The sequence below is a fragment of the Excalfactoria chinensis genome, chromosome 1, assembly GCF_039878825.1.
Source record: "Excalfactoria chinensis isolate bCotChi1 chromosome 1, bCotChi1.hap2, whole genome shotgun sequence".
NCBI lineage: Eukaryota > Metazoa > Chordata > Aves > Galliformes > Phasianidae > Excalfactoria > Excalfactoria chinensis.
The window spans coordinates 121,471,672-121,495,039 of record NC_092825.1 but is presented as its reverse complement, the minus strand read 5'-3'; the positions used below and the strand labels follow the sequence as shown (position 1 = coordinate 121,495,039).

General features: G+C 41.0%; 1 protein-coding gene across 1 annotated transcript; it reads right to left on the bottom strand.

The window, feature by feature from the left end:
* Positions 1-2,303: 2,303 nt before the first annotated feature.
* LOC140254034 (arylsulfatase H-like) lies at positions 2,304-22,194 on the bottom strand. The gene is made up of 11 exons (XM_072340223.1): positions 22,050-22,194; positions 20,107-20,185; positions 18,962-19,102; positions 18,200-18,321; positions 17,265-17,387; positions 15,394-15,817; positions 13,938-14,074; positions 10,115-10,249; positions 8,828-8,990; positions 7,767-7,888; positions 2,304-3,827 (listed from the first exon to the last, which is right to left on the bottom strand). The coding sequence occupies exons 2-11, from the start codon at positions 20,139-20,141 to the stop codon at positions 3,457-3,459; spliced, it is 1,773 nt and encodes a 590-aa protein (XP_072196324.1). The 5' UTR covers positions 20,142-20,185; positions 22,050-22,194; the 3' UTR covers positions 2,304-3,456.
* Positions 22,195-23,368: the final 1,174 nt, after the last annotated feature.

Sequence of the window (23,368 nt, the reverse complement as noted above, 5' to 3'; positions counted from 1 at the left end):
ACAAAAGGCTTCTGAGCCATGATTACGTGTAGGTGGTTCTCCTTAGATATCTATCAGAAAGAGGTGAACATGTATTTTAGGCTTAAAGACCTGTGATTTTTTTCAAAGCCTATTCATGTTATTCAATATATGGAACAAAGGTGGTTGCTTGTGATGGGTGGGTGTGTGTATTTCATTTTGAAGCTTCCTTGAATTGTTTATGTTTCAGTAGCTTTTGGCTTTTAGGCGCATGGCAGAAAAGGTTGTTCAGCCTGTTCTTCCAGCCAAGGTTATTCAGAAGCACGAGCACAAGTTTTCTGATTGTACTTCTTCCTTTCCCTCATTTCTGTATATGAGTCCCCCCACACACAAAATTCAAGCAGGATAAAGCTTGAGCTGAAATTGCTTTTCTCAGCTTATCTGCTACACAGTTATTTTGCATTCTCAGATGATGGGATCTAGTGACTTATGCACTGGCATTCCCCTGGGTTGCACCAGGAAGCAAATTGGTGTGTTTGAGGCATTTGAACTTGGTGAAGTGAGTTATTTCAGAAGCTTATTGTCTCGCTGTTGTGAGACTCAACGATTACTATGTTGAGTCAGACTACTGCAGAGATTCCAAATGCCATTTAATAATGATCAAACTATTTAGGTGGAAGTCAGCTTCATACAGCAGGAATGTCAAAGGTTTGCACAGTTCAGCCGCAGCTCTTTCCATAAGAACACTTGACAAAATAGTTATAATGTCGCTCCCCTCTGCTCAGAGTCTGTAGTTAACTACAGGAAGGTGCATTCGCCTCAGGTTAACATAGCCTTGGTGATTTGTCACTTGTGTCGCGGTTGCCTATTAGGTGAGTTTATGTAGCACTTCTTCCTTCTGCAGAGGGAGAAACCGTGACAAAACAAGGGAGATGCCATAATGTATATTAATGTTCAGAAGATCATTGTTGTGCTTCGTAACACTCTGTGGCTAGGATCTGCAGGGAACAGAATAATTTACCTATTTCTAATTCTGGTAATATTTTACTATGCCTCTATTGGGAAGCAAAAAGCAGGCTTGAGCGATGGATGTCCTGTTAGCCAACCCAAATGCCCTCTGCTCGTGTTGTAGCCTGCCTTTATCTTGGGGTCAGAAATGTTCGCTCTGTGTTTGGAGGTGCGTGCAGGGGTTTTGTGGATGCACTGAGCTTCGCAGGCTGTCTGCAGCGCTGCATCCCTATGCTTACATAATGTGTTGCTACTTGAACGCCTTCCCCCATTAGTTCTGGCCCAGCCTGTGACTGGGCACGTTCCTATGTATAACCAGATAGTCAGGGGTAAGGAGGGTGCTGGGGTGAGCTGAGAACGTAGCACTGGCAACGTAGACGTTATTGACAGGCTGGCTTGATTCTGGCAAACAGCTTTTGGCTTTGTTCCCCACTGAGCAGCAAGATTTCTCCTCCATCCCGGAATCGGCCAGGCTGGCTTTAAAAACCTGTTTTTTTTTATGCTATAATATTTTTTCTCCTTATGAATCCAGTGAAGTGCAGCTGCTCAAAATGTCAAGCCTTTTGACAAGTTCTCAGCAAAGCTGATGCAGATCTAAATGCTATCAAGCTGTAAGAACAAATGTATTTTTAGATACTTCTATCAATCTTGCCACTGAACTGTCCTAGCAGTTCATTGTCAGATTAGCCTTTTGATTTTTGCAGGATAATATCTGTATAACTTCCTGGGTGTCCTTGAAGAGGAAGGATACCAGCAGGAAATTACATGAAGGAATGCTCATTTGGAGACTGCATTTGGTCAGGCTGCATTGCGGTCACAACCTGTGCTGTTTAGAACAAAAGAACGTGACACAGGTGACGTGCACGCAGGGGGTGTAAGTCAGGAGCCTTGCTTGAAAGCACTGCAGAAAGCATCTCATCCCAGGCACACGCATGCCGTTTTGTCCTGAGGCTGGTGGAAGTGCTGGGACCTGCTGTGACAGCTCGAGACCTGTGAGAGCTGCACGCTACTCTGGGATTAACAGCCTGTCAGTTCTGTGTTGCCTTGGCCGCCTTATCTCCTTTTTCTCTGAGTTTAAAGAAACAAATGACACAAGTGACCTTAGTGTTGAACAGAGCAGCACTGGCGTGGTTCTGCAGTGCTGCTAGGTTTAAGGAAACATTATCTGAAGCTTCTGCTGGGCTTTTCTTACCTTCCTGTGCTGCCTTTAAAATCGTGCTGACATTTAGCTATGCAGTAGGAGTGAACACTCGGTGTTCAGGAAAGCTTAGAGGTTTGAATCTGAGTCTGCCACACAATGCACTTCTTTTTTATTATTTATTTATATATATTTTTTTGAGCTAGAAAATGCAGCCTAAAAATTGGATTTGCCACAAAACCCCTGCAAGAACCTGGTTAGGATTATATATTGAGAGATGAATGCAGTTAACCAGAGGGCAGTAAGAGAGGATTAGATATTTTAATTCCCTACCTTTCCCTAATGACTGTACATAGTGCTGACACTTGTTTGGCTTGTAGAATGTGACCTGTACACTGAAGTGATTACTGTGTGCAGGGGATTTTTTTAACACCTACTGAAACCAAAGTACTGTCTTCCAAAACAAAGCACGTTTTTTAATGGGGGCTTTTCAGCATTCTCATGAATTCAGGAGCTTTTGTGTTGAAATGGGACATGCAGCTTACAGATAGATGGCTTTTGGGGACTGTGAAATTTGGGACCTATCTTGTCCAGGCAGCTGGATGATGATTTTCAATGCTCCTACAGGGGAGCTGATTGAACAGCTTGGGAGGCTGTGTGTCAGTTGGAACTGCAGTGCTTTAGCATTTAGGTGCTTGACTGCTGAATTTGGTATTGTACTTTAGCTACCTAATTTTTAAAACACATTTGTCAGTGTTGGTTTGTTGGGTTTTGGTTTTTTTTTTCCTGTTCTCCAGAAACTCCTACATGGCAGATAAATGACTATAAAGCTGAGGTGAAACACTGCTACGAGCTAGAATGTTTTTAGCTCTTAGAGGCCGCTGTGTTTTGGTGTGTTCACAAATTAAATGCACAACTGTGCTGTGAAGCATACAACAGCTTTTTCATTAAAAGGATAAGATCTTGAAGAGAGATCCTCTTGGGCACTGACCTGTTGCTTTAACAAGTATATTAGTTGCATAAACAGCAGCCATTCAAGTTTCATCTCTTGTCATTTGTAATTTTGTTAAGCTGAAAATTGGTAAGAAAAAACATTTTGGTTCTCTTATCTGTGTATTTGATCTAGAACTATCCATTTGAGGCATAGAATGTACGGGTGACATGGACAGAGTGTGTTTGGGACATTTCCTTAAAAGAAATTACTTAAAAGTGCAGGCTTAGTGGAGAAAGATTGAACAAAAAGCATCAAGACTGTCCCTTTCAATTATTCTGGTGTAATTTGTCCCTTATCTCTATATGACCACAGTCAGTGAATGTGAATACTGCTGAAAAAACCTAACTTGATGTTGGTATTAAAGTGTGTAGCCGGCTTTCTCGGTTTCTTTATCACACCAACAGAATGGAAATGTGCCACAGCATGGCTGCAGCCACGGCTTCCACACGTTGTTGTAAGAAGACAGCTGCTGTGGGACTGGAGTCAGTGTCTTACGGTGCTCTTCTACAGCTTTTCCTATTCTCTTCATTACAGAATCAAACAAAGGCTCGGTGTCCGTGGATAGGGGATTTTCCTCTGAAGGATCTTGTGAGAGATCAAACAGCAGCGGAGGGTCATGATGGGTTACACCATCCCCAAAACATGGGCAAATTCCTCTTTCAAAGCAAGCTCCAGAGTCTTCTGGTTGGAACAGTGGAGTAGCATAATGAGCTTTCCATATGGTACCTCCTGTTACAACAGAAGCACATTGAACAGCTTAATGGCAGTAGGCACAGGGGAGGTCCCTGAGAAGTTGGTTTAACTTCTAAGTTATTTGTGAGCAAGTATTGTGGTTGTCACAGACAGAAAAAGACACGTTGGGAGCTGGCAGGGATTCAGATTGAGTCATGGGCACACCTGGGCTGTTGGTACTTGCAAGGCTATTTACACTTCATGGATGGTTAGGTCTAACATTTTGGATATAGAGAGTCTCTGCCCCTTTCTTGTGTTCTTTTAAAGCTCTTGGTTGGGGGAAATTGAAAATGTATCCCCGTGTTTCTGGATGTGGGTATGAGTGAGTAGCTGGTTCTTCTGTTAGCTCTCTATATCTAAGCCAAGAAGAGCATCTGGACACAAACTGTTCCACCACAAGTCTGTGCCTACTTTCAAGGATGTTTTCAAATATGGCATTAATGACTGTCCTTGAAAGCAAAATCTGGAAAATAGGTTTTAAGTGAAAAGAATGGATGCAATCAGTTTGCAGCTTTAGGGCTGGTATTTTAAGTGCCGATCTTTAACTGCTAATGAAAAAACGACAAAGGAAATGCAGATCAAGAGGGTATTTTCTGGTATTTTCTGTCGTCTCCCCTCTTCCTTTTCCCTTTATTCCTCTCAGTTGTCTTGAGAAAGCACTACACTGAACTCATTCTGAGACAAGGCAGAGCTGTGCCCAGCCAGAAGACAGCAATTAGATTCTGCCTCTGAAAAAAAGAAGAAGAATAAAAGGGGGACTTCAATATTTGGAGCCACTGAGCACAACTAACTGTCCTCTGCATTGTGCCTACGTGGCATTTTTGTTTTGGTTCAATGGGATCTGCCCAACCGTCCTTCCGTCTGTTGTCCCCTGTGCTGAGCTTTGTGACCAGGATTCTTTAGCCTTATTCTGACTGTGCTGTGTCACTACAGCCAGGACGTGTTTGTTCAATTAAATGAAAAAGGAAAAAATAGTAGAAGGTGATGAGAAAATAACAAACACTGCATCTCAGATTGTCCTTAAACTTAACATCTTTGGTTGCTGGTTGGCTATGCATTTCTACTGTACGCTTCCCAGCTCCTTCTAAGCTATGCTACTGAAATTGAGAGCAAGGATGCAAAGGTGGATTTTATAAAGGAAACTGGCTCGCTATTGCTGATGGCTTAGTGAGCACAGGTATTCCTTAGCTTTTGGGTGCATGCTTTGCTGTTCCAAGGCCACCTGTTTTTTCCCCATCTTGTGCATAAAAGTACATTTTTGTCTTGCCATGTCAGGGTTTCTTAAGTATGGGATTTGGGTCTTCTGCCTGTTGGCTGGGTAGCATAAATGCTTACAGAAGGAGTTAAGTAAGTAACCTCTGGGCCAAGTGCGTTTCCCAGATTAGCTGTGCTACTGTAATATAGCTAAAATGATTGTTTAATAGGTAAATATGAGATGGGCAAGTATGAATTCTTACAATGGAGAAGTCTGTGATTTTTGTTCAGAAAAAAAAACCCAGTCACTGCTTTTCTTTAATAATTGAGCTGAATTCCTCATAACGTGTTGCACAGTAATTCAGAGACAGGAGTGCAGAAGTGGCTGAGAACTGTTCACGTTCTGCACATTTTTAGCTGCAAAGAATTACTGAAGTTGCAGAATGGGAGAGAGCCAGGTCCTTGTTAGGTCATTGGGAAGGATACAGTCAGGCTGATTGTAATTAACCTGTGTTGGTGAGCTGAGTAGACAGCTGAGTTATGGAGAGTCATAAAGAATAAAATGAAATGAAAGGTGGTAGAAATCAGCACTGCTGGAACTAGCAGGGGGTACGGCCCTTCCGAAGGAGCAAAGGGGGATGTGCAATTTGCTATTGAAGGAACTCTGACAGAATTTGAAGACTGTGTGTGATTTTTAGGGCAATGTGTTAATGGAATATACCCAAGGGAAAGAAAACCTGCTTCTTCAATCCAAACATCTCTCGAGCCCATCTGGTAACAATCAATCAATTTAATGAGCAGAAAGAAATGGACTACCACTAATAAGCCTTATTGTGCTGTGGTAGAAGAAAGCACTTCTCTAGCTTCAGTGGAGTGCTTAATTTATGATTGTGGAGTCGAGACACAATGGCTTCATATTCAGCCTGTCCAGTAAATAAAAGGGAATAGACATTGCATTTTCTCAATGTTGCGTTCATTTAAACGTATATCGCCTTCTTATTATGCCCTTAATCAGGCTCTTTTAAATTAGAAGCTCACCAGCACAGTGCAAAGAAATAGAATTCCTGTCCTAGATGAAAGTTGAGCCAAACAGTAGTATTTGATCTCATGCAGAATGTCTGGTTGTTTTCAATGACCTAGCCAGCAGCAGTTGTGTTTCAGAGGTATAAATGATACAAAAGCATGAATGAGAGCTGTAGCAGTGCTTCTGCGTTTCATGGGAACATCAAATAGACCTTACATCTGTATGTGGCTTCTGTATCTATGTTATGAGGAGTGTGACCTATTAAAAACTGATCTGTACAGCAAAAGCAGCGTTAATGACACGACTTCCATGCTGTACTTGTTTGGGGGTGCTTCATGAGGGGTTAACTCTCTGGTCCTGTCTGTTCAACATCTGCTAGTGGTAAGAGTGTGTCCAGTATGAGCCTGGGGCCTATTTCACAGCTTGGCTTCTTCTACAGCTGAAGTTACAGTCAAAACATGCTGAGTGGATGTGCTCAGGATGGGTTTCTTCCAAAGCACACTTCTGGTCCGAACTAAAATCCCGGTGTAGATTAGCCTTATTACATCCAAGGAAGATGGGACGTGAGAAGGAGGGGAGGCAGCTCCAGACCTGAGCCTGCGGGGGGTTGTGCCGTGCTCTCTCGACAGGCTCTGCCAAACTTGTAACCGCAAAACGAGGCCGGCAACTTCGCCTCAGAGCGGAATTGTTGTTACATTTCAGCAATCTCCCTGTTTAAGCTGCTTATTTGACGCCTGAAGCGGCGGTGATGGCGGTTGGCGGTGCCGCGCTGCCCTCTGGCGGCGCTTTCCCGCTCCTGCTCAAGGCATCTTAGCTGCCCAAGGCATCTATAATGGAGCCCCTTGGTGCTGCCCCCTGAGCGGCTGAGCCCGGAATCACCGAGACCAGGTAGTCGGAAAGGAAGACACAGGGAACTACAGGCCTGTGAGCCTCACTTTTGTGCATGGAAAGATGACAGAACACATTCTACTGGAAGGTACATGGGAGACAAGGAGGTGATCCCAGACAGCCAGCACATGTCAGACCAATCTGGTGGCCTTCTATGATGGAGTGATAGCATGAGCGGAAAAAAGAAGGGCAGCTGATATCATCTACTTGAATTCTATGAAGTCTTTTATATCAGTGTGTTCTTACACCACTTTCGTATCTCTGTATTGGAAAGATGTGGATTTGAAGGGTGAATTAGTGGAGAAAGAATTGGTTGCTCAAAGCCAGAAGGTTGTAGTCAATAGCTCTACGAAGGTCAAAGACTAGGGGTCCCTGCAGAGGTCCATGGAGACCAGTGCTCTTCAACATCTTTATCAACGACATAGGTCGTGGGATCAACTGTACTCTCAGCAAGTTTTCTGATGACACTGAACTGAGTGGTACAGTTGATATAATAGAAGGTAGAGATATAATCTCAAGGAACCTGGAGAGGCTTGAGGAGTGGCCCCATGGGCACATAATGAGATTCAAACAGCGCAAGGTGATGGACTTGGATTGGGGCAGAAACACTGCAACAAACTGAAGATTCTTAAAGTTATGTTACTCAGGGATCAAAACCCTTCAGCTTAGGCAAGACAGAATAGCTAACAGTGCCCGTTCTGCACTGAACTGTGTTTAAATCAATAAACATACTCAAAATGTGCATAAATGTCATGACCTGTTATTCTGTTGGAAATGAGAGGTCACTGAATTATCTCCCACAGGCTGCGGGGGGGAATGTTTATACTCACTTTCTTTCTGGTGCCACCGTACTGCATGCAAACCCACACCACAGTAGTGAAACATGAACTCATGCTCGGAGTGCTGAACTGTCCCCTGCAGTAATGGCATCAAGGTGCGCCCGTCAATTACCCTGGTGAAAAGGGCTGAGGTCATCACTGTTCAGGAACTGCACCCAGCCTGCAGTGTGAGCAGTTTACTCTCCATAGATAACGCACTAGGATTTCAGACGTCATTTCCAAAACAAACTGCTGTTTAGCTTATTACCTCTGACAGTTTTCATTGTCTGTATGGGTGGTGGACAGTGATTAGTACTTACTAGCAGTTTGTGCAATTGCAGCTACTTCACACATCCTGGGAAAGCAAGCTATCACCACTGTAATTTTCCTGGGGCTAAGTGATAGCCATAGTGAAAGGAAGTTCACTGGTTCTGGTTCCCTGAAACTGGTATCACTGATAGGCTTTGTCAAAATAGTGACAATTAATTGACTAACAACTGGTTTAGTTGTGCAACACAAGAACTTTTATGCTCTCTCTCAGAATGACTTTGTCACCCAGCCTTTCACTTGTTCTTAGAGAAGACTAACACAGACTGAACATAGGTTCACTGTCCAGGAACCTACTTCTCCATTACAGGTATCCAGATGCAGGGCATTTGTTCCATCTTCCCTGCTCACAAAGAACCAGGCTTGGAGAGGGCCTGTCTTAACTTAAGTCTTAACTTAACTTATTACTTATATTATTACTTAAGTAATTGGTTGGGTTTTTTGTTTGTTTGTTTTTGTTTTTAAAGTTCTCTCAATGACCCCAGTTAACTAATTTTTCTTTCAATGATTAGAATACTGAGTTAGCTAATATCCTTGATAATGTATATTATCTCTCTGTTTTCTTTCTCCCCCCCCATATAATCAGATAAGATGGGGAAAGCTAAATGGAAAGATCGATACTAGAGAACTCTTTTTTAGCAACTAACAGAATTTAAATTGTGGGTGTTAAGACATGTGACACGTAGTCAGCTTCTACCTAAAACAAGAATGGGGAGGAAACATGGTTTAGGAAACTTCTTTTGTACCTGTCCTGAGGCACTATCCCTCCAGCCAGGTGAACCACTGTTGGGAAAATGTCCATGAGGCTTGTTGGTTCGCTGATAACTATGCCTGCAGGCAACACTCCAGGCCATCTAACTATTCCTGGAACACGGATCCCTCCTTCCCAGCCTCCCATTCCTTTTCCACCTATAATAGGAATATATATATATATATATGTGTGTGTATGTATGTATACATTAGACATTTCTTATGCATGCATAACAATAAATCTAAAAACTTTCATATTCAAATACCTTTCATGCAAACACACTAAATCCTGATGAGCAGCATCAGTGCAAGATCCTTTCTTCAAAAATAAATGGATTATTTATTACTCTCTATTTTACACTTTCACATGTGGCATCTTACGTTTGGATGTAAGTGATGGGAATCCTTTTCAGGCTTTGTTATGCAGTAAGTGCCAAGCTGCTCAAGATATCAAAGTGGTTTTTCAGGGTATAGGAGTCTGGAGAGTTAACTCATGACTTAGACAGCTAGAAGAATTCCAGAGGATCTCAGTCTGGATTAAGTTATCTCATCAGGTCTGTTGACATACATAAAAATTTTATCAGTTTCATCTCCAGACTTTGCTTCACTGATGCGCACTCTCATATGAAGTAGCACTCTATGACTTCACAGTATGCAGCGAAGAACAGAGAAAGAAGAACAGAGTTCTTCTAAGAGAAGTGGAGGAAAGAGATAAATACTAATCAGCAGCGGGCTTTAGAAATGGATTTATCTGTTTTGTTTTAACTTTTTCCCATTGTGTTCACTGAGGATAAAAAAAAACAACAAAACAATTTCTTACTATGTGGCAAAAGAAGTGGAAAAAGCAAGCAGTAGGGAATATTTATGCATTTAATACTAAAGAATCAGCAGAGAATGACCGTGTGGGAGGTGGGTTGGAGGAGAATGACCATGAAAAATTAAAAACCTCAAGTATGGAAGTGAGAAAAAAGTAAAAATCTCCAGAAAGGGAGACTTTAATAAAGTTATAAGACTATCAGAAATAAAGAAGGATGTTCAGGAGAAACTCTGTGGGCAAAAATATCAAGAATTAGTAAGTCTTTAATGAAGCAATATGAAAGGACATGAGTTTATGTTTTCACATTTCAGAGGAAAATTAGGAAGTATCTACATCCATGAGGTTTTCTTTTTGAGCTTCAAGTCTGAGAAGGAAATACCTTTGTAAACATGTCTGGACACACTTTATTCTATTGCTTTCTTTTTAATAGGCAGTTTTACACATCCACATGCCACTAAGATTTTACCTTTATAGATACCATTCCATCCACCCAATCTGGTATTTCCTCTGTGAGCCTCTACAGATCCTCCATGATCAGATGCAAAATAAATAAATGTGGTGTTCTTCAAGCCTTCTTTGTCAATAAGATGCAGAAGCTTACCTATAAACGAAGCAAAACAACACAGAGAAGTCCTGAGATACAGTCAGATTTTTCACTGACTTAAAATTCAATGAAGCTAGTCATTCTGTTGACCTCAATGAATTCTGTTATGAGCTACCTCCAGCAATGCAGAGTAATCCTGAGTTATGAAAGTAAAAAAAGCCCAACAGGAAGCTGCTGAATGTATCCAAGATATAAAACAGGAAAATTAAACAAATAAACAAAACAGAAAAACAAACCTAAATGGAAAACAACAAAAATGAATGATCCTTTTATTCAGGCTTCTCAGAATATTCTGTCACATTCTTGCTGTAAATTCTCTGAGTCAAGGATTGTATCCATTGTGTAACCCAAAGCCTCTTGAGGAGCTTAAACAATAGTGTTGCCTCATCATAGAAAACTGCTGGTGTCTCACCAAGAACTGCACAGGGATTCTGAAATCAGGCTTCACACAATCATCAGCCAAAATGTTCTCAGGATGTTAGCGGTAAAAACTCTGCAGAGTGCAATTCATACCTGACTTCACATGGAATGTTTTCAGTACTGGTAGCATGAAGCGTTTATACAGAGTATATAATTTACCTCTGATTGCACTTCCTCATCACTCACTACATCAAAGTATAATCACTGCAAACTGCTTCCACAGCTACAGAAGCATCAACAACAGCTGTTGTATGCAAGGCCAATGTCAGGTCATTTTGTTATTGATCTTACCTAAAAACAGACACCGAGCCAAAAGAAGTATCTAGGCCTCTCTGTTCTGAATTAGACCTCAAATCTTTTAGCTTGTTTGTCCTCAATAGCAGAATCCTATTCAGTCGGCACAACACACATTCTTTATCCCTTCATACTTCTGTTATTCTGCTCTGCTTGAGTAGCTTGTGCCTGATGATCAGTGCCAAGTAACAGTAAGAAGAGCACAACAGAGTTCTCTGGTGTGACCAGGTCTAGCAGAAATGCTCCACCTGCCAATCGCAAGCAGACAGACCCTTCTCAAACTACAAATTTTTAAGCATGGTTTTTGGAGGTAGAAAAGGTTTGGAGAATCATGGACAGGAGGTGAATAAATTGTGAGCATGGCCTTCCCTTTTGAATAAATGCAAATAAGAGCTATCTTTCTCCTGTTGAAGCAGAAATGAACTACAGATTAGGGTTTAGGTCTAAGTTTGGGCTCCAAGTGTGTATTGGGTTTTTAAACTCAAATTATTGAGTGAAAAACCATATCTTTTTAACTTGGTCTTTTGTCTAGGAGAGAGTTCTGGTTTCTGTTCTAAGGATTAATCCTTGTTAAAAAGGAACAAAACAACCACATATAATGTAGTATTCAGCAGCAGCACTAGTTACATCTTTTGAGGGTATGCAAATGCAGAAATATACATTCCAATTAATAATGTGATCAAAAGACTAAAGACGGGCAATTGTCGTAAGCGACTCCCTTCTGAGAGGAATGGAAGACCCTGTATTTCAGCCAGTCTCTACCCACAGGGAAGTGTGCTGCCTTCCTGGGGCCTGGGTCAGGGACACTACTGGGAGACTCCATAGTCTAGTTCACTCCTCTGGTTACTATCCCCTACTGATATTTCAGATTGGCAGTGATGAAGTCATTGGAGAAGCCTGAGGGCTATCAAAAGGGACTTCAGGTGTTGAGGCAGTTAGTTGATGGATCAGGAGTCCAGATGCTGTTTTCCTATAACCCTTCAGTGGCTGCAAGGGGTACTGATAGGACCAAGAAAATCCATCCCATCTCATCAGTGCATGGCTAAGGGGCTGGTGCAATCACAAGGATTATTTGATTTGATTTGATTTGATTTGATTTGATTTTTTTGTCATGAGGCAGTTTACTCAGTGTCTGGCCCGATGGCTGCAGATGTGTCCCACCTGTCTCAAAGGGGAAACAGATCCTAGCCCAGGAACTGGCAGAGCTCATTGAGAGGGCTTTAAATTAGATATGAAGGGGGAAGGTGGTAAAACAAGGCTTGCTAGAGCCTGGGGGAATGATGATAGGGTTAGGGGTGAGGACAATGGCTCAGATAAAGTATATCTACACAATATATATCTATATCACTGCATGCAGCATGGGCAACAAACAGGAGGAGCTGGAAGCCATCATGCAGCAGGCAAAATTTGACTTTGTTACCATTACTGAAACATGATGGGATCTCTCCCACAACTGGAGTGCTGCAATGGATGGCTATAAGCTCTTCAGAATGGATAGGCTATAAAGGAGGGATGGTGACATGGCTCTCTGTGCTAACATTTCAATGTTGTTGAGCTCAAGGCCGGTAATGATAAGGTTGAGTCACTAAGGGAGAGGGCCAATGAGGCTAACATACTGGTTGAGGTCTGTTATAGTCTGCCTAACCAGGATGAAGAGAGATATTCTATGAGCAGCTGGTGGAGATTGAGTGATTGCCAGCCCTTTTTCACAAAAGAGAATTCAAATTCCCTGATATATATATTAGAAATATAATACTGCACAGAGGAAGCAATCTAGGAGGTTTCTAGAGCATGTGGAAGATAACTTCTTGATGTGGCTGGTAAGAGAGACTATCAGGGAAGGTGCCCTGCTAGACCTGCTGCTCATAAACAGCATGACTGGTGAGAGATGTGGAGGATGGGAGCTGTCTTGGGCAGGGCAGCCACAAAATGGTATTGTTCTTTATTCTTGATTGAGTTAGAATGAATGTCAGCAAAACTGCTACCTTGGAGTTCCAGGTGGCACACTTTCAGGACACTGGTAGGGAGGGTAGTTTGGGATTCAGTCCTGAAGAGTAAAGGTATCCAGGAAGGCTGGATGTTCCTGCAGAAGGAAATCTTAGAGGCACAGGAGCAGGCTGTCCTCCTGTGGACTGTAAGGATAGACCACAGCCCTGTCAAAAAGGACTTGAAGATACTGCTGGATGGCAAGCTGTACATGAGACAGCAATGTATCCTCACAGTCCAGAAAGCCAGCAGTATCCTGGACTTTATCGAAAGAAGAATGGCCAGTAGGTCAAGGAAAGTGATCCTGCCCCTCTGCTTTCTACTGGTGAGATTTAATCTGAAGTACTGCATTCAGATATGGAGTCCTTGGTACAAGGGAAACATGGACCTGTTGGAGGATGTTCACAGGAGGGACACAAAAATAATCCAAGGGATGGAACACACCCCCTATGAGGACGGGCTGAGAGAGCTGGGGCTGTTCAGCCTGGAGAAGAGATGGCTCTGATAGTAAACTGATACCTGATAGGAGACCTGATAGTAACCTTTCCATGTCTAAAAAGGATCTATAAGAAAGGACAAACTCCTTAGGAGAGTCTGTTGTGACAGAAAAAGGGAAAATGGTTGTCAAAAGAGTTGGTGGATGCCCCATCCCTGGAGACATTCAGTGTCAGGCTGAACCTGGCTCTGAGCACCCTGATCTAGCTGTAGATGTCCCTGTTCATTGCAGGGCAATTGGACTAGATGACTTTTAAAGGCCCCTTCCAACTCAAATGATTCTATGATTTTGCAGTGCAACACTGAAGTGTGTCAATTAAAAAATAGGAAAAGTTTCCACATTCACACCAAGAAGAAGAAAAGAGGATTTGTAATGAAACGGCTACCTTTGGAGCTAACTATATATGCAAGATTTTTTGTTATATATAAATAGCAAGTTCTATCATCTCCCCTGTTTAAATAAATTATTTCCTTACAGATCACCACTTACCCACCATCCAGTCCATTTCCTCTACATTATCTCCATATAGGCCGTGCCTGCTTCTTCCCAGAAACTCCTTTGTGGTAATGAGTGGGGTGTGAACGTGTAAAAGGGAAAATAAGAGAAGAAATGGCCTATGCTTGTTTCTGAAATAAGAGAAAACAAGAGTAGTCATCTCTCTGCAAACTACTGTTCTGAACAAAATATAGCATTGGCATGGTAGTGGCTGTCTCACTGATGGGGCCAATGGGGGATCAGAGTAAAATTTTTGGGTTTTGATATCTTGCATTTTTGAGGCTTTGGAAGACAGAGGGGATCAAAACACCCTTCAAAGATTTTGGTTCTTTAGGAAGAGCAAAATAGTACTGGGCCTCTTGTCTGGTTCCAAATTAGGTACTTGAAGAGCATGAAATAAATGAATGTGAAAGTTCATAACCTAAAGACTGACACATACTCACTGGAAAGAAGAATAGGACTCACTTGCTGAAACCTAAATATTGGTGTCACTGAGTGTCTGAGACATACATGTAAAACAAGCAGGTAGGATACTGCACCCAGAAGGGAACTGCATCCCTTTAACACTGGCATCTAGATGTCAGACAGGATATCTAAGGAACCTAAGCTTATCGGTGTTCGAAGGCACACAGAAGAGATTTGTCTCTCTCCATTTCCCCTTAAGAACCAAAAAAATCTTCAGAGAAGCAATACAGTCTTATTCAGGGATATGTCCTATGTATATATTGTGTGGGGCATCCACAACCTCCCTGGGCAGTCTGTTCCAGGACCTCACCACTCTCCTAGTAAAGAACTTCCCCCGAACATCTAACCTAAGTCTACCCTCTTTTAGCTTGAATCCATTTCCTCTTGTCCTGGTATTATTGGCCCTTTCTAAGAGTTTACTCCCCTCCTGGATATAGGTTCCCTTCAGGTACTGAAAGGCTGCAATGAGGTCACCCCGCAGCCTTCTTTTCTCCAGGCTGAACAAGCCCAGCTCCCTCAGCCTGTCTTCATAGCGGAGGTGCTCCAGTCCCCTGATCATCTTCATCGCTCTCCTCTGGACCCTTTCCAACAGCTCCACGTCTTTCTTGTACTGAGGGTTCCATACCTGGACACAGTACTCCAGATGGGGCCTCACAAGAGCAAAGAGGGAGAATCACTTCCCTGTCCCTGCTGGCCACCCCTCTCCTGATGGAGCCCAGTATACCTAGGACAGGACTCCATTGTGAACAAATAAAAAACACAACAAAATCATCTTTCTTTTTCTGAGAAGCTGACAAGCTATGTAAAAGATGAAGGACAGCAGTTGGGTGCTGCCATGTAGATGGATGCCAAAAAACAGCAAATTGCTGCTGGCCAACACTAGGAGCAGATAGTTCAGTGTGCCAGCTGAGTAACCCAATAGTGTATGACAGAGAAACTACTATTTAAAAAATCCTTAAGAAGTGATATAGTTTTTGTTGGTTACCTTTCAATGAATGAAGCTGCCTCCTTCAGCATATTAGATGCAGTTTTTTCTAGATTCATTGGCTGTTCTGTGATTTCATGGTTTCTCATCACAATACAGTTCCAGTACTTGGTGAATCCATAGCTGGAGAACCAGGAAAGGAAATACAGGAGACCAAGGATGGTCACACATACTATTATTTTCCATTTTACTGAGAATAAGTGGGTAAGTTTTCCAAACAAAAGCGTAAGCACTGCAAGAAAGATTATCTGTGTGTAAAGCCAATATGTATCTTGTGAAGACTTGGCCAGTTCAGGGTCATCAGTGCCTTGACACTCATTCAAAATGGTAAAAGGCATGCCATAAAAATATTCAAAACCGTGGTTTAAAGGGTGGTGGCAGTGATCACGGTGGGATTTGCAGTTCACACCCAAATGCCACTTCCCTGGAAATACAAAACAGAAGTATTAAATGGAACATAATTTCTCTCATGAGTGTCTGCCTTTACTTCTAAAAGGTTGGCTGCACTCCTCAGTTAAAGAAGTGCAACCAAGGGAGGAGCTAGCAGGAATAAGTCAGGCTCTCCTGGCACTGTATCTGAGAGAATATCTCTTTTTCTTCACTTAACTGACACGATTCTACATAGGTAGCAGTTCAGCTCAGACACCTCTGGAAGTACCAATATGATTGCAATATTTCATGCTTATTAGTCATTGCTAACGTGTGGCCTGGTGGGGAGAGTCTCTTGTGCCAAAGGAAAAAAAACTAAGTGCAAAAATATGGACTAATTTACAAATAATTTTGATTTGACCTTCAAATTCAAAAACAAAGTTCAGGAATAAGTTGTACAAACTAGCTCTCCTAAAAGGAGTAGCAAAATAGGCCACTCTAATTATCCTTATCCAGTACAATTGGACATATCTGAATATGTCATGCACTGATAATGAAGCTTAATGAAATCATTTTACAGAGCAGTGTAATTATCGAGACATTGAAGGACACAGACTATTACCACGGGCTTTGGGCCTATTAACCAGACAAATAACTTCAGAGAACTGCTAATATGCTCAGTGCTTCTGTATATGAGTGTATTTTACAGAACAAACCGTATCAGACTGCAACGAGCTAGAAAAGATCTCCCATTTGCACAAGCTTGTGTGAAGCCTGTACATCACTGAGACTCATTTCAGTTTAGGAAATGAATGGCACTTCAGTGTGCTGAAGCCAAGTAGAGGCATGAAGATCACAGTTATTACATTTAAGCACAGTATACCTTTGACTACCTAGAAGAGTATAAAATCAAGAGGTGCTTGAAGGGCACTCCATATAATCACTGTTCAGGAAAAATTTGCAAACAGTTAATAGGATTTTCTTTCTTGAACACAGATTGTGATCCAGAACCCCCTGGAGTAAATGGAACTCTTCCAGCTATTTTGTCTCAGCAGCAGCAGAAAATTAAGGCATTCTAAGTCTGTATGACAAGAAGGATGAGTAAGTAACAGAAAACCTAGCCATCAGATAGAACTAAGACCACTTAGAGTCCGGGTACCAACTGACAGACAACACGTTTGCTCTGTCTGAATATCGGTTCTTCTAAAGCAAACCGTACTGGGCAAAGATATCCTCCTCTGTAATTGTTTCTCTTTGCTGTGTGTATCCACATATTCCATACATACATTCCATTTTTCAGTTATCACATATATTGTGTTGATTCTACTGAGGGTTGAGCTGTGGGTGGAATTTGAAAAACCCGGTTGATTTTTAAAGTTTTTCGTACAAAAAAAAAACAACCTTTGGTTTATCTGATCCTGTATATTTTGGCAAAGAAAAACATTTACGGAAACAGCCTCATTCAGATAACATCAGATATAGCAAGTTTCTGTGTCTCATACCTACAAGTGCTGTAGAATAACCCTGCTGGTGCAGTACTCTGGCAAAAGTAGTTTCATTTGGTGGGAGTCCACCAGAACACCCATTCCAAAAAAGAATGCGCCGTTCTGTGCTGGATGCCATGCCTGGAGAAAAGTGGCAATTTTTAAAATAAAGCAAGCTAGAAATCAGATTTTTCAGGCTTTTATTTATTTATTTATTTATTTATTTATATACTACTCTGATTGACCCTTCCAAGTTTTCTGTTGTATCTGCTATCCAGTGAAGATGCGTTAGCTGCAGTGTTGAAAGTGGCATTAGGATGCCTATGCTTGGATATTAGGCAAAGTTCTACCACAAGAAGATGCTAAAAAGAACCAAGGGGGAAAAAAAAACAACAAACCAAGAAAAAAAAAAAAAAACACAACCAACCAAAACCCAAAAAACAACCCAGAGTATTTACCCACAAAGCTATATCTCCTTCAGCAAGTCAGAGTCAGATCAGACAAGCCATCCTCATGATTTCAAGGAGATAACATGGATGGTTTTCTGTCTTCACTTTAAATGGCTGAATTATACCTGTTTTATCATTGATAACTATTCCACACACTGACAAATTTCGTTATGAAAATGCTCATTAGGGTAGTCAAAATACGTTGCTGAATATAAATGTTAATACTACATTCAATGCTTACACTTTACTGTTTTCTTTGTTTCTGTCTTCGGAGCTTGTTTTGATTTTCATCCATTCCTGTGCTGTCATTTAACCACATGAAATATGTTTTATGTGGGGATTTTCCCATGGAAATCAGTCAGTAAATCTAGTCATCTTTATTTCTGCCAATCTCACTGAGGTCCCAAAGCCTTAGATTAACCAGTCTTTATAATGGTTTGTTTAAAGGGATTTTTAACAGCAACAGTGGCTAGACAAACTGCAGTGAACTATTAGAGGCCCAACCTGATCTGATGGGGTATCTGCCAGTCAGGAAGGCTGCTCTGCTGGGAGTACAGACAGCAGCTGCAGCAATGTGCTGAGTAAGTCTTACCCCTTCCTCTGCCAGACCATCAATGTGGGGTGTCCTAAAAAGAAAAATTGTATCAATATGCATTTTTATTGATGTATATTGAAAAGATACTTGAGGTCTACTTCATATCACAACCTCATGAAGCACAGTGAAAAAATTCCCCTAATAGACATGGGGAGCTCAAGTTGCAAGGCTGCAATAGATGAGAATAGACAGGGCATAAATATACACAATCATTCTATCATTCATTCTATCAGATCCATCCAGACTGAAAACTGCACTAAGGATAAAAAGAGCACATTACAGATTGAGGCATCATCCTGTAACAAGCCAACAAGAGTTGTTAGCTGGTATGATATCCTGATCTCAGTCCTTAATATTTCAACACCTGAGTTGTAGATACATACAAAATATATGCATAGCTGAAAAAACATGCACATTTACAAATTTGTGACTGTACACACTGAAAATTAGAAGTCCATGAAAGTCACTCAAACATGGTTGTATAACTTTTATTCCAATAGGAATTACTGTAGAACATTGACTTTAAACCTGCTTTGGAAAGATGTGTATCTAGATAAACTGATCTGTTAATAAGAAATTTCTACTACTGCCATCAGTGTGTTGTTGGTTTCTCCCCTCCCCCCCCACTGAAATTTACCAGGATGGGGTAATTTATTTTGTAGAATTCTTACCTGATAGTATCATTGCCATAACAACCCACATCTCCAATACCAAGGTCATCAGCCAGTATCAGTAAAAAATTGGGTTTTGGAGGACTCGATACACAGCTTCTTAGAAACAAGCACAAAATGAGCCAAATGCTTCTGCAGCTCCTGAGTTTAAAATTAAAAGGGAAATTGAACAAAAACATCTGCAAGCTTTATATTATACTTTTAATACTTGAAAGTATTAGGACTGTCCAGATGCAAAGAGCTACCAAATACTGCCAGCAGATGGAGCTCCTGAATATTTACAAACGTTCTTGAATTTTCTGAAACCCGTATTTATTTATTTTTTTTCTTTTATTTTCATTTGCACAAGAATTTTGTTTGTGTAGTTCTTTCTTGAGATTTGCACCAATCTCAGCAGGCATTTCCATGTCGTGCAACTGGTTAAAATGGCAATAGCTTGAGTATTGTATCCATTGGGCACAGCGCTATGAACAGCACTGACATTCATGCACGTGATGTGCAGAAGCAAGGTTGCAGCCATGGGCTTAACCTTGGGTATCTTCCTAGAAGCTATCTATCTCAGCACATATCTTAGTTGCTCAATGCGTCTGTGAGAGATAATTCACCTTAAGTACATATACTAGAATACATCTACTAATTGATAGTCCATTAAGAGATATCACAATGAATCGATATTAAATGTAATATACTACTTATGCTCCTAAACCTCTGTCTTCTATCAAATAAAAACAGGTTGAAAGGCCTCAAAAGAGGAATGGTTTTTAACTTATGAAAGGGAGATTTAGATTAGATGTCAGGGGAAATTTTTTATAGAGAGATGGTGAGGTGCTGGCACAGGCCACCTGGAGAGACTGTGGATGCCCCATCCCTGGAGGTGTTCAGACCAAGGTTGGATGAGGCCCAGGCAGCCTGGTCTACAACTTGATCTAGCAGCTGGCTGCCCTGCCTGTGGGAAGGGAATTGGAACTTGATGATCCTTGACGCCCCTTCCAGCCCAAGACATTCTATGGTTCTATGAGAAGATTTAGTTCTAAATCCATATTGACTGCTTTTAGATTCTCAACAATTTTTATCTTTTAAAGATCTGTTTACACTTTCTTATGCACAATGTTTAAAAATATAAGAAAGACCCCCCCAGTGCATACATTTTCTTACCACTGTCTTTCCTGGTAAACATCATGACTTCTCCTTGTATGAAAAAGGCACATCATTTGTCATATTATTCTGGTTAAAAAATAAAATAAAATAAATAAAATTAAAAAAAAATATGTAAAACTAAATAAAATAAGAGAGAACCCAGCAGCTCTGGTGATCTTGTCTGTGAAGCTGCTCATTGACTACCCTGTATTATCACAATCATATTGCTACTGCCTGTGGCTGACTATGACAAGAATGCACTGCATTAGGGCTTGATAAGGCAGTCTCCAACTTTCTGAAAGTCTATTTGCAGAACCTTATTGAGCAGATCCTGCAAGGTAGGAGGATCTGATCTTCTGAGGACACTGCACAGCATGCCGTATTACAGGACCCAGCCTACACTCAGTTGCCGTTAACTTCAGATGGACTCGTGAGAGCTATTGGTAATAAGTGAATGGTTGGACTGGATGATCTTTTAGGTCTTTTCCAACCCTGGTGATTCTATGATTCTATGACTCACATTTGGCAAGAAGACTAAATGCTTTAAACCGGTGTTAAAGACATTGGTTACTAAATACAGGCTCAAAACTGCTGGTCTTCACTTAATGAAGTTTTCTATTAAGTGAAACAGGAGGCTGTGATATGTAAATCTAGTACCTCACCCTTTACATAACATCAAACTGTATTTTAACTTCAGGAAAATAAATTAATCCTTACTGAGCTTAGAAACTACAAGGTATACCTCAAATAAAAGCCAGCCCAGGAACTACTAATTACTGTGCAATTCTTAGGGAATGACTGTGACAGTCAGGTTTGGAAGCCATCTACTGCTTTTAGGGAGGTGCTTCTATCTGGATGTTACTAAAAACTGTCCAGAAACATATATATCATTGTGATAAAGAACTTCCAAGTTTAATGCCATTTATAAGTTTAACAGACCCATTTTTCTACCTGCTAACTCTGTAAATTCACCTTGGACTTTAAAGCCCAAAAATAACCTTTCTGTTTCTAAATATACAGTTTCTTTTTCTTTTCAAGGCACACTTTACGAGTGGAAGTAATTTCCTATGCTCACTGAAATAAAAATACAGCAATTTGCTTTGGACAAAAAATGGCTTGGGAAATGCACTCTTTTTGCTTGCGAATAGATGCTGAGCAAGAAATCTGCAGAAAATGTTGCGCTGGTACCACGTAAACAACCATCCGGATGCACAGGATAAATTGGTTGCTCTGGGACTGGCAAACTTCATCTCTCTGCTGTATACTGAAGTAAATTAAAAATCTTAGTTTCTTCACTGTGGAAGGTGATCAAAATATGAAATATCCAGACCATCAGAAATCCTTGCTTTGCTACCCTTCCTTCTCTTTAAGAGAAGGAAGAAGTTTTCCAAGCTGGTGCGGCATCTCTGCAACCTTCTGCTGCATCCCCACAGTTTCATTTGCTACAGCTGGCTGCTGACAGCAGTTGCAGTGATGATTAGGCAGAGACTTGGTACAATCTGTTAGCAACACTGTAATGTCAGCTGAGGAGCTGAGTAGTACTGCAAGATATTTCAGTCTTAATACCATAGCCTGTGGCGTAATAAAAAGTGGTATTCCTTGATTTATTGCAAGCCATTTTACAAACAGTGTTCCTACTGAAGGGCTAGAAGAGATTTTATTATTATTATTATTTTTTTTTTTTTATTTTTATTTTTATTTTTTTACATCAGTTTAAATATGTATATTCACCTTTTTCTGTTAGGGACTGATTCCTTCTGAAAGCAGCACTCCCAGTGACATCACTATGAGTGCAACAAACCCTGTACTACTGGGGGCTTAAGGCTTGTCAAGTTTCCTTAGCTTGTTAAACAACAACAACAACAAACAACAACCCCATAATTCATAACTCTAAAAAGCACCATCCTCTAGGGATCAGCACAGCAACTTACTGTTGTACTGCTGAACTTACAGAAATCCAAGAAAGCGGCAGATAGATAGCAATTTCCAGTAAGCCACAATAAACACCAAGTCTAACAAAAAAGGCCAGATCCTTTTAAAAACATGGAGAACAAATTATTCTTCCTGCTCTGGAATTCCTCCTTGTTCTCTGGTTTGCTAAACAGCCTGATCCTCCCAGAAGCGTGTGGGAGGAAGTGGGAGTGGATTTACTGTGTTTGCTCTCCTCCCTTCCCCCAGTTCTGGATGCAGAAGCCGCTGGGATGTCTGCCAGGAGCAGTGAGTGAGACCGCCACTGAGGTTACACACAAATTCCAGACAGAGTACAAAGTCTTTATTCTTGAAACAGTGGCACGATATGGCCATTGCCTTCTCTGAGCTGCCTGCCCAGTTAATTCTGTGCAGATCCATGTAAAGCCTAGCACTGCTCTATTGCAGTGCCTCCAGAGTGGTGCTTCAAAGGATTACAAAATCAAACTTGGAGTCCTGTGGTTTTATTTCCACCACCCTGCTTTCTGATCTGTCAAGCAGGATAACAGGACTGGCTTGTCACCCCCTTTTTCTTTCATGCTGTCTTTTCTTCCTCATTGCATTTTCAGGTGAGCTAAACCAACCTGCACTGAAGATATTAAATGAGATGTCTTCCCAGGATCTAAAAGTAGAGTATTTCCCTTCCCTACATCCACTTCTTTTGGAAGTCAGCTCTGTTGTGATGCACTTTATCCTTTCAAAGGTGTCGAGCAATGAGAGAAACACATTTCTATTCACTTATTGACATTTCAGCTCCCATGGTGCCTTGAACACTGACTGCTGAATTTAACATGGTACTCGAGAGAAATCAGCAGGAGTCAATTGAGATTGAAAGGTGAAGCAGTTTAAACTAGCAGGTTCATATAATATATTGGAAGGGATAACTTTGGCTGGAGGTGGATTTCTGTTGATCTCCTTGAGCACATGGCTATGTTTGATTATCCTCGTAAGATGTAAGTTGTCAAATTTGGCTGTTTTCACAAAAACCTATTGAAGATAATACTTATTTAGTGCAGTTACTTAGCAGCTTGTGATGTTTCTGATGCAAAGCTTTCCCTTGAAAAACTGTGTCTCTTGAAAATTACCTCATACTTTGAGAAAGGTGATTCTTTAAAAGTTCCCAATAATTTAAGTATTAATTTACACCTGTCTTTGGTCCAAATTATGACTACATTTTTCTTTCAGCTTTTGTAGGTTGTTTTCATTGTTCTTACCATGAGATGACTACTGAAGATCTGCCCATGATTCTGCTGATTTGTCTTAAAATAAAAAAAAATAAAAATAAATAAATAAAAAAGAAAA